At 38.5% G+C, this 15,697-nt stretch overlaps 1 protein-coding gene across 1 annotated transcript in view; it reads left to right on the top strand.

Annotated features, from left to right (window-relative positions):
- Positions 1 to 1,420: 1,420 nt before the first annotated feature.
- The window catches only part of LOC127136713 (uncharacterized), an 87,659-nt gene continuing 73,382 nt past the window's right edge, over positions 1,421 to 15,697 (top strand). Inside the window, exons 1-4 of the mRNA XM_051063244.1 lie at positions 1,421 to 1,533; positions 1,624 to 1,818; positions 1,912 to 2,022; positions 2,113 to 2,176. Coding sequence (XP_050919201.1) covers positions 1,421 to 1,533; positions 1,624 to 1,818; positions 1,912 to 2,022; positions 2,113 to 2,176 — 483 coding nt within the window. The remainder of the gene's footprint in view (positions 1,534 to 1,623; positions 1,819 to 1,911; positions 2,023 to 2,112; positions 2,177 to 15,697) is intronic.

Genomic DNA, 15,697 nt, shown 5'->3' with positions numbered 1-15,697 from the left:
TAATCTCCTCTAATAATATTTCAGGAGACTTTATCCCAAACCTTACCTTCAACCGAGGTCCAGGATTGCAGGAGCCTACTTAGTCGAGTACTAAATGTTCCTGAGTATTCCGGTCGTGTGAGGGGTAAGGGTTTTGGTGTGACTCCGTCGTCATTTTATAAAAAACCAAAAACAAAAAATCCTACCAACAAAGAGGTGATGGAGACCTTGACGGAGTTAAGGGCACAAGTACTCGAACTGCAAAAGGAGAATGCAAGGTATAGAGAGGAAAGGCGCGGTTCCGAGGCAAAAGATACTAGTGACCGAGCTAGTATCAATTGTCAACCGAAATTTCCCGAGGTAATTATATATGTTATTATGAAATTAAAATAACACTTTTTTACTTGACACATATACACGTTAACAATAACATATTTATTATTGGTTTAGGGCATTACACCTTGTCAGCTGTATCTATCGTCACCAACTTATCGCATAGTTGGCAAGGGAAAAGTGCACAACACTTCGGGTGAATTACTTCACCATAATCCCCTCCCGGTGGGATATATGAAAGTTTCGGTTGACCTTGTATTAGATACGGACGCGCTTCTACCATTACCTGACGTTGTTTCAGAGACAACGTTGATGCGAGATGCAGTCGGATCCTTTGTTGGATGGCCGTCAGATCTAATTTTCCCAGATGCCGAGGTATATATGTTCTAAATGATTATGAATATTTAGTATTCACATTTCAATTCAGCTACAACTATGATATTTAATCAATCCTTATTACATGGTAATGTTAGACTCCTACAAGACCCACACATAAAGCTGGTAAAGGGATTTCAAGACGCATCGAGTCGGTTGCATCTCAAAAAGAGGTACAAATATATATACCCATTGACTTATATATGCAACGATTCTGTTGCATCACAAAAAGTCATGATTTAATTTATATGAATTTTTAGGTTCCCGGTCGAATGTTGAAAAAAGCTGGTAAGGATATTCCAACGAAGTCCGGGACAAAAACAAATCCTAAATCTCAAAAAGAGGTACAAATATATATACCCATTGAATTATATACACAACGATTCTGTTGCATCACAAAAAGTCATGATTTAATTTATATGAATTTTTAGGTTCCCGGTCGAATGTTGAAAAAAGCTGGTAAGGATATTCCAACGAAGTCCGGGACAAAAACAAATCTTAAATCTCAAAAAGAGGTACAAATATATATACCCATTGAATTATATACACAACGATTCTGTTGCATCACAAAAAGTCATGATTTAGTTTATATTTTTAGGTTCCCGGTCAAATGTTGGACAAAGCTAGTAAGGAAATTCCAACGACGTCCGGGACAAAATCTCAAATTATGATACGTCTTGAGAAAATGGTGGAAGAGTCAAATATTATGCACGGCGCCATCCGTAGTGTAGATATGGATGAAGGTGTTTTCGGAATTGCTCATTCCGAATTAATTGCAAAGGAGGACATGCAACAACTTTTTGAACACGAAGAATTGGGCATCGCTGTCATTCATACATACATATGGTACTCCGATCAATCTATTATTTACTTAGTTGAACAATTTATTTACACATTTCAATGAGTAGTCTAATGTTTATTATGTTTCTATTTAAGGTATATGTATGACACATTGATGCGGGGAACTGAATTGTGTAACCGATTCAATTTTATTGCTGCTTCCCGTATCAACACAACGTTTATAACGAAAAATCCAACATCCGTAATGAATGAACTAGTCGATAGATTCATGGTGGCCGGCGATAATACTACACCCAGTTTGTATTTTTTACCGTTTAATTCTGGCAACGGGTTAGATTTTCTTTCTAATAATTTCATTCTAATCTATGTATATCTTTTACGTAGAAAATTTTCATGCATCTAAATTTTTGTTTTATTTTACAGTGGTCACTGGGTGTTGGTTGCTATGGATCTTTCGAGACTAATGGTGTATTATCTCGATTCGTTACCGGGTAATTGGAGTAAATATCCGAGTATGAAGAAGACGGTTGACGCGTAAGTGAAATTCCCCTAAATATTCGTGTGTATTTGTATATTTAATTATGTCTGTCAGATTGATCTCAATATACGTTTTTATTTTGTTAGGGCAATACTAAAATTTAGATCGAAAAAGAATTATCGTAATAGGAAGGACATTACCTGGGTCAGAGTTCAGGTATATATTAAGTTTCTTATTTTTGCTTACAATAGTGTTTGTTTCTTGCTTATAATAGTGTTTGTAAGAAATTAAATATATATATATATATATATATATATATATATATATATATATATATATATATATATATATATATATATATATATATATATATATATATATATATATATATTGTTTGTTTTTCTGTGTAGTGTCCTCAGCAAAACAATTCGATCGATTGCGGATTTTTTTGTATTGAGATTTATGAGAGATATCATTGCGTTGAATCGTATAGACATCCCAAAAATGGTATGGAATAATAACTTAGGGTTTATTTTAATATTATCGGATATTTCATCTAATTTGTTACTAAATCATGAATATGTTTTATTCTCTTAATTGTAGTACTTTGACGAATACAAATCTTACTCAAGAGCTCATTTGGATGAAATGAAGGATGAATTGTGTCAATTCATTATTGATCATAGAATCATATAGGTTGTAGTTGTTGTACATATATGTATGGAATGTTGTTGTACATGCATGAATATCAATATATTAATGTTGTATATATGGAGGATTAATGTTGTATATAAATGGATTCATGTTGTATATATCAATGGATTAATGGTGTATAACATTGGATTAAAGGATGAAATCAATATGAATTTTACACTTTTGCAGCATGCGAACAAGTTCCCAATTAAATACCCACTGTTTTTCAAACAATTTTTTTTAAAATAACTAACACTTTAGAGGGCGCTTTCTGTAGGAAGCGCCCTCTAAACACTTTACATTGACAACTTTAGAGGGCGCTTTGTCCAAAAAGCGCCCTCTAAGGTGGCCCTTTATGGACCACTCCAGAGGGCGCTTTTTTCTGAAAGCGCACTATAATGTGGCCCTTAAAGGGCCACTTTAGAGAGCGCTTTCTCCAGGAAAACAAAGCGTTGTCTTTACCTATGCCAGCGCCACTTTAGAGGACGCTTAAAAGCGCTGTTATAGGCCAAAATAAGCGCCCTCTTTTCCCTTATTTGGCGTAGTGTATGCACAACAGGAGGTGGCACGGATGACCGGGCTAGATGCCGACATGGAAGCAAAGGCAGGCGCAAAGCCTTCTAGCACAAAATTGGACAGCATTCCCCACGGGAATCCGGCAGGCAGGTTTGGTGCGAAGTGGGTAGTGGAAGCAAGCACAGTAGAGGTAACCACTTCAGAGATAACAGACCTCGCGGGAGGAGTTGCAGGTGTTGGAGAAGCTTGGCTCTAAGCAGCAAGAACTGACTCCATCATGGCAGTCAATCTGGCGATTTCCTCTTTCAGCTCTCGGTTCTCTTGCTCAAGGTGTTCCATGATTCTCTGGTGATTGGCTCTGGTGGTTTACCGGTGAGTCAGCTTGGCTAAAGCACAAAAGAACACCAATCAGACACCTAGCAAAAACCTGCTTATGCAAATGATGCGTGAAATGCAATGCTTGATTATTTTTATTTCCAATGAACTTACTATATCTTTTCCAAATATATATAATATTTAAATGGCAATTGCAACAATTTGATATGACCAAAAATCTCTTTTTATTTATATAAATTGGAAGGATTACACTGAGTACAATTTCAAAAACCAAAATAAAAAGATACAAGAGGAAATGAAACTAGTCATCCTAAGGATCCCTAACAACAGTGTCAGAAGATCTGGCTGAAGGCGCGTACTTCCTTCGAATGCGACGAATCTCGGTCTCAAAAAAAAGCCTTCATCTGAGTCTTCTTGAGGACATGCTGGTCAATAATCTTCTTCCAAGCAACGGAAGGCTTAGGCATGCTAGAAGATGAAACCTTTGGCTCTCACTGTCTCTTCGTCACTCGATCTTCAAGTAGCTCAATCAGTGCATCTTTGTCCTTAGACTCCAACTGCAACTCTTCATGCTTTCTTCTCAAAGCATGGAAACGCTCTTCCCACATATCTTTCTCTTACTTCATCTTGATGAGCACGTCTTCCAACTCCTTTACATCTTAGTTAGGGAGAGTTAATGGCTCAACCACAACCATAGGCATAGGTCTTTCACAAGGATAAGACATATTCAACTCCAAAGCTCTCTTCTTCACCCAAAGAGTGTAAGCTTCCAAAGCTACACAATTGCATGGACCAAGCTCGGATTTTCCCTTCCTATGCACATTATGCCAAGCATGCACAATCTTCTGCTTCAAATTTTGGGGATCTTTACCCTCTTGATAGAAAAGACCCTCTAACAAAGTGTTATTAGGTTTGTCTCTCAAGGGGAACCCAAGTTGACGATGAGCCAAAGCAGGGTTATAGTTAATTACTCCTTGTGTACCAATGAGAGGTACATTAGAGAATTCACCACAACTATCAATAATCTCCAAACTGCTTAAGGACGGATCATACCAAACTATATCATCATTAATGAGAGACATAAGTCTCTGAGACCACCTTAGACATTGTTTGTTCTCCATAAAAGTAGGTGTCTGAGGCAAGTGCGAAATAAACCACTTGTACAGAAGACGAATACAACAGACAATGGTTCCACCACCCTTAGAATTCCTTTGATGCAAAGAGAAATACATATCACCCAACAAAGTAGGCACATGATTCCCAATCAAGAAAAGTCTAATGGTGTTAACATCAACAAAACCGTCAATGTTAGGGAACAAGGCTAATCCATAAATGAGCAACATAAAGATAGCTTCAAAAGCATCCACACTACCGGCTTGAGAAAAGGCAGTAGCTTCCTTGACGAGGAAATCAGATGACAACCCAAACAATCCTCCTTTCTTCACCCAATGAGCCTCTATCTCAGAATTCTTCAAGTGAAGAGCTTCAACAATAATACTAGACCGGGGAATCTCCTCCAATCCACTAAAAGGCACTCTACTAAAAACAGGTATCCCCAAAAGATGAGAATACTCCTCCAATGTAGGCACAAGCTGAAAATCTGGGAAAGTGAAACAATAGTAGAGAGGATCATAGAACTGCACTAGTACACTCAAAAGTCCTTCAACTACATCAGCAGACAAGATGGACAGAAGCTTCCCATGGCGTTGTTTGAAGTCCAAGGGATCTAATAAAAAATATGCTAGCTTCCTTAACTCTTTCAAGTCGGGACATCTGAAATTGTACTTCTTAGTGTTCCTTCGTCCATAATCCATGGTCTGAAAATATTTGCAAATGACACATTAGTTCCTTGAAAATTACGTGTGATGAATGTTATGATGCGCATGAATGCATGAATGCAACAATCACAAATAAGGGATCACACACAAGGCAAACAAAGGTCAAGGGATGAATCAAGTCATTGTCAAGATCAATCATCCACTTTGGTGGATTATGGTTTACACCTTATCAACACCCAAGTTCCATTGATATTGACAAGACTTGATTGGATCAACCAAGAATCAAGGATTTGTTGCAAGTCACGAGCATGGAGTCTGGGTAAGAACCATCCCAAAGGAGTGAAATAAGGATAAAAGCCTGTAGATCATGTTCTAAAAAGTTCCTAGAGTCTTAATTCCATCTATCGGATATTACAGGTTAAGATAAATGACTCATCGACCCATAATATTCTCAAGAGAAACTCGTCTGAGTGTAGTATCGCGTAAGAACTGTTATCAAGTCTACACCTGAACAGTTTCTGCACTACGTCTTAAATAGGCCAAGATGAGTTAGGTGTCCTAAGGTCCTCAGCTTCTCAGACCCAATTAGAAATAGTAATGCCTAACCACAAATACTTGTGTGACATTTCCAAATCCAAAGGAGTCTCCACTGAGCAGATGGATCTCAAGCCAACTTGTTAAGGACTACTCCACACAAGTCGAACATGACTATACCATCCTCCTATCTTAATTGCATTCAAGTTCGGGTTAGAACTTATCTCACCACTCAGAGATCACCAAGCATAACAAGCAGATTATATCACACATACATATATACAAACATCACATATATACAAATATATTCACACAAAAAGTAGGCTAAACCCACTGGAGACTACTCCCCAGCAGAGTCGCCACTGAATTTCTGTAGCGAGAAATCCATGATCATCAAGCTATTGACAAGCTAGAGATCAATTAACAAGAGTCGCCGCCGTGCTTTTATTGTTTCCAAGGGAAAAGGGAAAAAGTAATAACAAAACCCAAATAGTAAGAAGTTTTCAAATAAAAACTAATAAAAGTCAGAGATCACAGGTAAGGGGGTTGGTTACATAGAGGGAAGGTGTTAGCACCCAAAGTGTCTTAGGTACTCCTAGGGAGCCCTTTTTGTGTGCATATGTATTTTGTGCAAAGTGATGGTTACAAACAAATAGAATGGGGGGATGAGAAAAGAATTCATTAATTATATTTTTTGTGTTATACAAGACCTTCGGTCTTGTGCCTACGTACCAACATAAAAATGAGGGATCAAAACCTCGTAGTTCGTGCTATAAATTTCAAAATGAGTGTGTTGGTTTTAATAAAATTTAAGTTTGAAAGGCACAAAGGCCTGAAAATGATTTGAATGAGTTAGTTCTTTTTGGCTTTTTGAAAGTTTAAGTCAAGTATAGTTAAGTTTATTTATAAATTTGATTCAAGAAAATAAGTTTGAAAGTGCAATGGCATAAGGCCAAAGTTTCTATCTTTTTGAAAGTGGTCAAAATTTAGAACAAGATTAGTTCACACAAAGAAGGTTTTAAAAATGGAGGGAGATATTTTGAAATTAAAGAAATGGGGAGAAGATAAAGAGACTATCTGTAGCGGTGTATTCATTACCTTTAGATTTATTGACTAAACCAAAAGCGAAGCATACAAAGATAGAGTCGCCACCGCACTTCTATTTATCCAAAGGAATGGCTAGAAAGCGAACAAAAGCCTAAGAAGTTTTGCAAAGAAAACTAATAAAAGGGGTACAGAGATCTGGGTAAGGGGGTAATTATGCAAAGGGAAGGTGTTAGGCACCCAATGCATCCTAGGTACTCCTAGGGAACCCTTTTCACAACTTGTTGTAAAAAAGTATTGTTTATGAAAATATTTATTGTGCAAACATGAGGGAAGAGGTGAGAAAAGAATGTACAAGTTTTATTATTTTTGTGTTTGAATGGATGAACCCATTGCCTACGTACCTTTCATGAAAGATAAGGATCAAAACGCCGTAGTTCGGCTAAAAGATTTCCAAAAAGTGAGTGGATTGATTTTAAACAAAAGCCCTAAGGTCTTTCATTATCAAAGGGAGAACACTCGACCTGAACAACCATAAGTCCACCATGTGAGAATAGCTTCGACATACTAGAGGGGTTAACCCTGTTTATCAGTATGGAAGACTTACAATTTGATCACTAAGGACAAAGGTGAGATTCACATCAACCACTAAGATAATTCAGATCTATGGTTAATGCATGAAAACTTGATTAAGGAGTGGACAAGGGCCACAAAAAGCAATTGTGTGGGTTGAACTAACCAATTAGAGTATTCACAAAATGGAAGTCAAAGTATGAATTAAAGTTCAATTACAATGAGTATTAAGAAATGAGATTTGAAAAGTCAAAGGCATATGGCCTAGGTTTCTAATTTGAAAAAGAATCTGATGTTTGCACAATTTTGGTTTGGGTTAACATGCAAGTGGAGGTTGTAAGAAAACAAAAAGGTGGGGATGAGGAGCAAAACTTCATTAGGAGTTCCTCTCTTGAGATCATATGTAGATGATCCAAGTAAGTACCATCCTTTGGAATAGGCAACAAAGTAATAAGCAAATAAGCAAGCTCAAAGGAGCAACAAAACTGGAAATGGATTGCCAATCAATGGTCTTACATCCAACTCCACAAGGCAACATGGGAAACAGATAGCCAATCAATGGTCTTACATCTGACTCCACAAAAGAAACAGGAAACAGATAGTCAATCAATGGTCTTACATCTGACTCCACAAAACAAAATAAAATAGGAAATGGAGTGCCAATCAATGGTCTTATATCCATCTCCCCAAAAGGAACAGGAAACAGATAGCCAATCAATGGTCTTACATCTGACTACTCAAACAAAGCAAATAACAAATGCAAAAACAATATGCAAAACAATATGCAAAACAATATGCAAAAGCAAATACAAGCAATCACATCAATCAATTAGCACACTCTATACACAAGCAAGAGGCTCAATCAAAGTTGGGCTTTAGTCAAGGGGTCATGTCAAACTCGACAAACAAGCCAGTACTGTTATAGGTGTTCAGGCTCTTAACCACTGACATTGACCGTCAGGATGAGCAGATGAAATGGGAAATGAGGATTAGACCTCATAGCTCTTAACCATGGCCTGGGTGAGCTTGAATCAAAGAAGGTGTGGGAATCCAGAATGAGGAACTCTATTCCACATGACTGACTCTATACAAGATCTTGGGTGTTTATTCAAATGCATCAGCACATAGTGCGAGCATAATGAAAGACTCAACTGAATAGCAGGGGATTGATTGCAAATCCCTTCTATCTGCCAATTGCCTCTTCACTTAGGAGGACTTAAGTCACATGCCTCGACAATGAGGTCTTTAGCACAAAATTAAACAATCAAATACATTGCCTCTTAAGGAGGACTTCAGCCAAATGCCTGCCAAAAGAAACGACAGGGCTTCCAGACTACATGGAGTTAGAGAGATTACCTAAGTGGTAAACCAACCACAAGCAAAGCAAAGCTCAGATAATGAGCAAAAAGCTACTAAGGTACCTGTATGAAAAGCCAAACAATCAGTATTCACATTCAGACAACCAAACAATTAACAACAGTCAGACATTCCCAATATGTACAACATGTAAGCCATAAGAGGCAAATACTCAAATGTTAGCCACCAAAAGACCTACAACACAATCAAAATTAGTTAAACAATGTAAATTGCATCTCAAGCAAGGAGATCACATCATCCATTAGAATTAATTGCTTGAACCTGAAATGCAAAGCTCAAATGGTGAGTACAAACCACTAGTCCAAAGACTAGGGTCAAAGGCAAAGCAAAAAATCAAAACAGCAACCAATATTCAACATGAAGCTCATTTAATCAAGTAAGAACATGTCCTAAAAAGGACCAAGTCTAAAGCATCAAGCAAAGTCATCACATGAGCAAGATATGGCAAAGGCAATTACAAAGCACACAATTGATCATCAAGAATGAAAATTCTATATTAAAACAGAAATTAATCAAACAATCATGAAAATTTTTATGTGCACACAGCATGTCAAACACAAGCATCATGCAAAAAATTGTAGACAGAAAAGCTCAAATGACATGTCAATGAAAATGAACAAGTATGACATCAAATTGTGTGACACACATTGTCACACCCTACATTCATGTGTCTAAAACAGAGATGGAAAATGATAAAAATGCACAACCAAGCCTCAAAAATCATGTAACATGTTGGGAATCAGCATACCAAATTTCAAATCAATTGGCCAATGTATGAGCATTTCACAATAGAATGAATGAAGCATGTCACATTTGTATACATGTTCAAAGAAGCCAACACAATTAAAATTCCAAAAATGATAAAATCATTAAATCACAACCACAAAATAATAGACATCCATATGAACATGTAGCAAAAAATTGGAAGTGATTTGGATTAACATTCTATTTGTTATGATTTTTTGAAGTTGGATGAAAATATTTGAAATAATGTGAATCATGCACATGATAATTGGAGGGAAATGAAATGATTGATAAAATTTGAAAATGTGCAGCCAGACAGAATCGAACCATGTTCACATAGAAGATAGGAGCGCTGAAACAAATAAATTCCAATATGCATTGGCCAGGAATCGAATGGTGTAACGTTCACAAGGATCAAAACGCAACGTTCTCATTAAATGAGTTGGCATGCCAACTCAGAGTCAAGGTACATGTGGAAGCGGTCAACAAAGCGCTGGCCAATCATTTGGACATGAGGCACGAACGTGGATGCGCATGTGGACAAAAATCCTAGCTAACACCACCAGTTGCAGACGGCGGCAGGAGCGGCGGTTTCCACCGTCTTCTTCGTGAAGACGGCGGAGCTACAGTGTGCTCGACAATTTTTTTTCCAGAAACGCAAAAAATTTATACCAAATGAAAGCTTATTCCATGCACAATCCAAATCCAGGCTCAATTCATCATAATTCTTCCTAATCAATGCAAATCGAAGAAAAATATTTTGATCTACAAAACTTCTACCAAGCATAACTCATGCAATACTTCACCATTTTTCATGAAATTTATATCAAGATGCTCAGCAGTCAAGGATCTACAACATTATGTCCATAAAATGGAGAATTAAGAGGTTCGAAATCCTAACCTCTTGAAGAGCAGTCAATGGAAACTGTAGATTCAAGGCCTTGTAAGTGTCCAGATCCAATCCTGAGATGATGACTTGAAGTTTGATGTGTGAATTGAAGCTTGGAAATGCTTGGATCTAGCTCAAATGGTAGTTTCCATCTTCATGTTCTTGAGCTTGCACAACTTGATTTCTGCTCGAATTCTTCAATCAAGAGCTTGATCTGCACTCAATGATGATCAGAGAACACGAATATCCAATAAAATTCAGATGCTATGTGGAAAAATTTGAAGTTTCAATTGAGAGCAAAAATGGAGGGAAAGAAAAATTTGAGATCTAGAATGTGATTGTCCGCTACAATTCTGTTATGATTAAGGTTTTATATGACATGTTAATCACACCAAAAAATTAATTAGCCAATGCCTAATTGTAATTAGTGAACATAAGGTGCATGACCAAAAATGGAAAATGTGAGGTGCATGGCAAATCTACACGTGAACAGTAACATGTGGATGCTCAAATTCACTTAAAATCATCTCATAAGCATAATGGCAATGGTATTTTGTTCATATGATGCACCAAATTTGAATTTGGTATTTTCCCTCCAACATGTTCATGAATGAGCAAATGGTCATGTGATGAAATTTCATGCAATATGATGATGGATTTGGAAAATATAGGTCATAACAAGCATAATGCAAAAAGAGGCACTCAATTTGGAGCTTTGGATCAAAAGTTATGGCATGCTGAAGTTCCATGTACACATTGCAATCATTTGACCATATCTTCTCAACCATTCATCAGATGCTCATGATCTTGGACTTTTTGGAAATGGGAGAGAAAGATCTTCAACTTTCATGTTGGACAAAAATTCATTTGAAGCTTCTTTGATGTTGGAAAGTCAAGTTGAATATGGTCCAAAAACTTTCCATTTTTGGAAACTTGAAATTACAGGTCACTTTCCATTTTTGGAAACTTTTGCACTGGCTTCAAATTCTTCAAGGTAGAGGTTTGACATGATGAATAAGCCTTGTTTGAACACGAATGGGATAAAGAAATTCAATTCCCACACTCAAAGCCTTCAGTTGACTTTCAATTGACTTGCATTGGTCCTTAGGTGACCTGAAAATATTCTGATGAACTTGGGCCTTTGCCACTAGATAAATTTGCTTCAAAATGAACCTCTAGATCACATAAGCTCAATATAATGATCAAATGATCCACATCTCAATGAAAACCTCATCTTTTGCACAAAGGACTCACTTGAATTGCCTTGACCTGTTGACTACTTAAGCTGCAAGTAACAAAGGTTAATGACATATTTTTGTACATGTTTGGTTAGTGATTAAAAGAAAAGCAATGATATACAAATGTAAGCAATGCTTGGTGATCAAGAATCACTCTCAAAAAGATCCCACCCACAGGGAAGGAACCAAGGTGTCCAATGATCCTTGAGGCTATGCAATGTTATGATATGATGCCATGAGGGATCTTAGGCACAAAATTGGGGTCTTACAGATGCCCCTATTTAAGGTCATTCTAGCCGGATGAATGAAGATTAAAATCTTCGTCTCGACGCGATAGAATGGGCTTAAATTAGAACAATGAGACAAATTTTGGTCCCTGAGAGACCTCATGATGCAAATGTATGTATGCAGAACAAAATATCTCTGTGGGGAATATGGGTCCACAAAGAAGAAGATAAAATCAGGAGAAAAGACAAATCCACAGGAATGATGCACTTCCTAGTGGAACAGAGACTCTGACGGGACTCTCATGGGGATAAGAAAAAGAAAAAGAATGCGTGAGCAGGACACGACTTGAAACTGGAGACTTTACTGGGGAGTAAAGGACTGACACTGGGGAAAAGATTTCCAAAGGGAAACACATCCGATGGAAAGACTCAAGCTGACTCAAAGATACGTGTGCTGGGAAATACGCAAACACAGCAAGACTATCCACAAAGGATACTTCGGATGAAAATCCGGACTCAGACTAGTGTCGCAACCTGAAAAATACAGTGCGCGAAAAAACAACCGGCGAAAGAAAATGACAGAAGAGTCGCCACCGTGCGTTATTCATCCCAAAGGAGGGAAAGGAAACGCTCGAAGTAAACCTGAAAAAGGAAAGGACAAGACGGGGTCTTGCAACCAAATCTTGGGTTCGGGAGTCGGTTATGCGAAGGGAAGGTATTAGCACCCCTACGCATCCGTAGTACTCTACGGGATCCACTTTTGTAGTTCTTGTCTAAAGGGTGTGGGTTATCTAATGTGTTATTTACTAAAAAAAAGGGGTTAAATGAAAATGACTCGCGCGGATGTCGCATCCACTGCATACGTATCTCATCTGAATATGAGAATCAGAGTCTTCGTAGCTCGGCTGACCTATGGGTTGGGGGGATGTGTGCTCGCTAAGACATCGCGTCTTATGCCTACGTATCTCATCTGGCCTGAGAATCAGAGCAAAACGTAGTTCGGCTAACTATGGGGTTATGGATTGGGTTTTGGACGAACAGCGTCACTACGCAATCTACCGGATGCTCGACCTTTGGAGACTTACTCGCCTGTAGTAGAAGGAGTTAACGTGTTGCTTTGGGTTTTAGGGTTTGGGATGCTCAAGGGCAAAAAGGCAGTCCTTGACGAAGGAACCGCGCTACCTGCGGGGATACGAACACATACAAAACAAACATGTATAAGGTAAATGTGCCAACAAGGGGCTCAGAAGTAAATAAACAAAAGAAAACAAATGCCTCCTATCGAGGTCTTCCAGCTAAGAAAGCGATAAAATGCGGAAAAGAGGTAAAAGTACCACACGGATAAAGATCCGAAGTAACAGCAATTAAAGGAGTAAGAAACCCAAGGATCTCCCAAGCTAATGCCATCAAAGAAAGGTGAGTCAGTACAGGTAATCGGAATGAACCTCCAGGGGGTATCCCACAAATAAAGTGGGAAAACCACGCAAACCATCTCTGCAAGAGTCTGTGAGCCCTCACAAAAACTCAACAAAAGGGTTAGTGAAACACGATAAACATTTTTTTCATGGATAACAGTATGGTTTCAGAAACCTCAAACCCTGTGGCATACATTTCAAAAATCATGTGATTAAACATTCAAGGCATAGGTTTCACTCATTCATGCATAATTAAACCCGTGGGCAAAAACATAATGAAATTCATCCATCATACCTCATACATTCAGATGATCCAAATTAAGAGCATAAAATTATGGGAATGAGGCAAACCTGATGGGAGAGACCGGTTGAAATCAAATGGCACGCCTGGGTTTGCAAGGCAATGTTAGGGTTTGCGTGAGATGAAAGTGTGTGAGTCAGATTGAATTTTTCAGAGCTGCCTGGGGGTTGCTTTGAGTTCTCTGTCAGGTTTCTCTTCAGGTTTTGTCCAGGGTTTTGTTTCAAGGAAACCTCAGAGTATTTTGCTTCTCTTCCTTTTTCTGTATGATCCCCCTCTTTTATAACATGATTTTCATGGCTTTGTGGGCTCAAATGAGAGAGGTCCAAGTCGAAGTTTTTTCTATTATATTTTATTTATTTTTTTATTATTATTTTTATTTATTTATTTATTTTTGTAAAAGATTATTATTATTTTTTTTTTAAAAAGTTTCTTGGATCTAATTCTGATAGACATGATGAAATGCAATATGAAATGCTAAATGAATGCATGAATGAGGAGGGCAAATTTTGGGGTGTTACAGCTGCCCCTATTCAATCATCAGCTAACCCGAGTAGGATGAAACCGAATAGCTTATCAGACAAACGGGGTGAGCTGTGATTGAATACCAAAGACAGACCGAAAATTTGCGCTCCGAGAACACCACAAAAACGCGGAAATAACCGCGCTGTTTATTTTTCTTCCGATCCTCTGGCTGGATCTGAATCAGTCTTCTGGCTTAATCTGGAGTTTCGATCCTCTGGCTGAACCTATACTCAATTTAGTCCTCTGGTTGGATATTAATTTTGATCCTCGGGCTGGATACGATTTTGATCTTCTGGCTAGATCTTCTTCGATCTTCTGGCTAGATCTCCTTCGTTTCGATTCTCTGGCTGAATCTATTTCCTTTGATTCTCTGGCTGAATCTACTTCGATCTTCTGGCTAGATCTGAATTGTTTCGATTCTCTGGCTGAATCTATTTCCTTTGATTCTCTGGCTGAATCTACTTCGATCTTCTGGCTAGATCTGAATTGTTGCGATTTTCGATCTTCTGGCTAGATCTTCTTTGTTTCGATTCTCTGGCTGAATCTACTTCGATCTTCTGGCTAGATCTGGATTGTTTTGATGATAAATTCCCATCATTAGGATCCCGCATCTGAGGCATGCGCTGGTTGACCCTCTTTTGAAATCTACACCCAACCTTCATATTAGATATGCAGCTTCGAGAATATTCCACTTTTGGGCTTCGTACATATTCTTCGGGCTAGAACATGTTGTAACGACTCCTCAATTGGGCTTGCTGGGGAAATAAAGCTTGTAGGCGACTTCACTAGGGAATCTTCAAATTGAGCCTTAGGTTGGCTTACTAGAACACGATTCTCAGGCTGAATCTTCGAAATGACCCTCGGGCTGGATCACTGGAACACGATTCTCAGGCTGCTCAAAATGACCCTCAGGCTGGATCACTAGAACACGATTCTCAGGCTGACTCTTCGAAATGACCCTCAGGCTGGATCACTGTAACACGATTCTCAGGCTGAATCTTCAAAATGAACCTCAGGCCGGATCACTGGAAAACGATTCTCAGGCTGAATATTCAAAATGACTCTCAGGCTGGATCACTGGAAAACGATTCTCAGGCTGAATCTTCGAAATGACCCTCAGGCTGGATCACTGGAAAACGATTCTCAGGCTGAATCTTCAAAACGACCCTCAGGCTGGATCACTCACGCTTGATCCTCTGGCTGGATCTCATGACCTTGGTTGTAAAGTAATTCTTCAGTCTGCTTGGAAGAACCTGCATGGTGTAAAAAGAAATCTGCTTGGGGAAGCAAACTCCGGTAGGGAACAGATCACTGTATCAATCCTTGAATGCTTTGTGGGGAACGATCCGTCTGCCGGGACCAATGAGCCACCAAAAATAAATTGGCTGCTTGAAAAGTTGACCTTGCGGGGGGAGTATTAACTATGGAAACTTTGTTCGGCGAGGCTCTGTGAGGAGAGTCTGTGGGGAAAACACTTCCTGGGGAAATGTCGTAGGAAACGACCTTTGCTGGGGATATGAACTTGCTAATCGCCCTCAAGCTGG

This window comes from Lathyrus oleraceus, chromosome 4, assembly GCF_024323335.1.
Source record: "Lathyrus oleraceus cultivar Zhongwan6 chromosome 4, CAAS_Psat_ZW6_1.0, whole genome shotgun sequence".
NCBI lineage: Eukaryota > Viridiplantae > Streptophyta > Magnoliopsida > Fabales > Fabaceae > Lathyrus > Lathyrus oleraceus.
The sequence above is the reverse complement of the archived record's forward strand: the minus strand, read 5'-3'. Positions and strand labels throughout refer to the sequence as shown.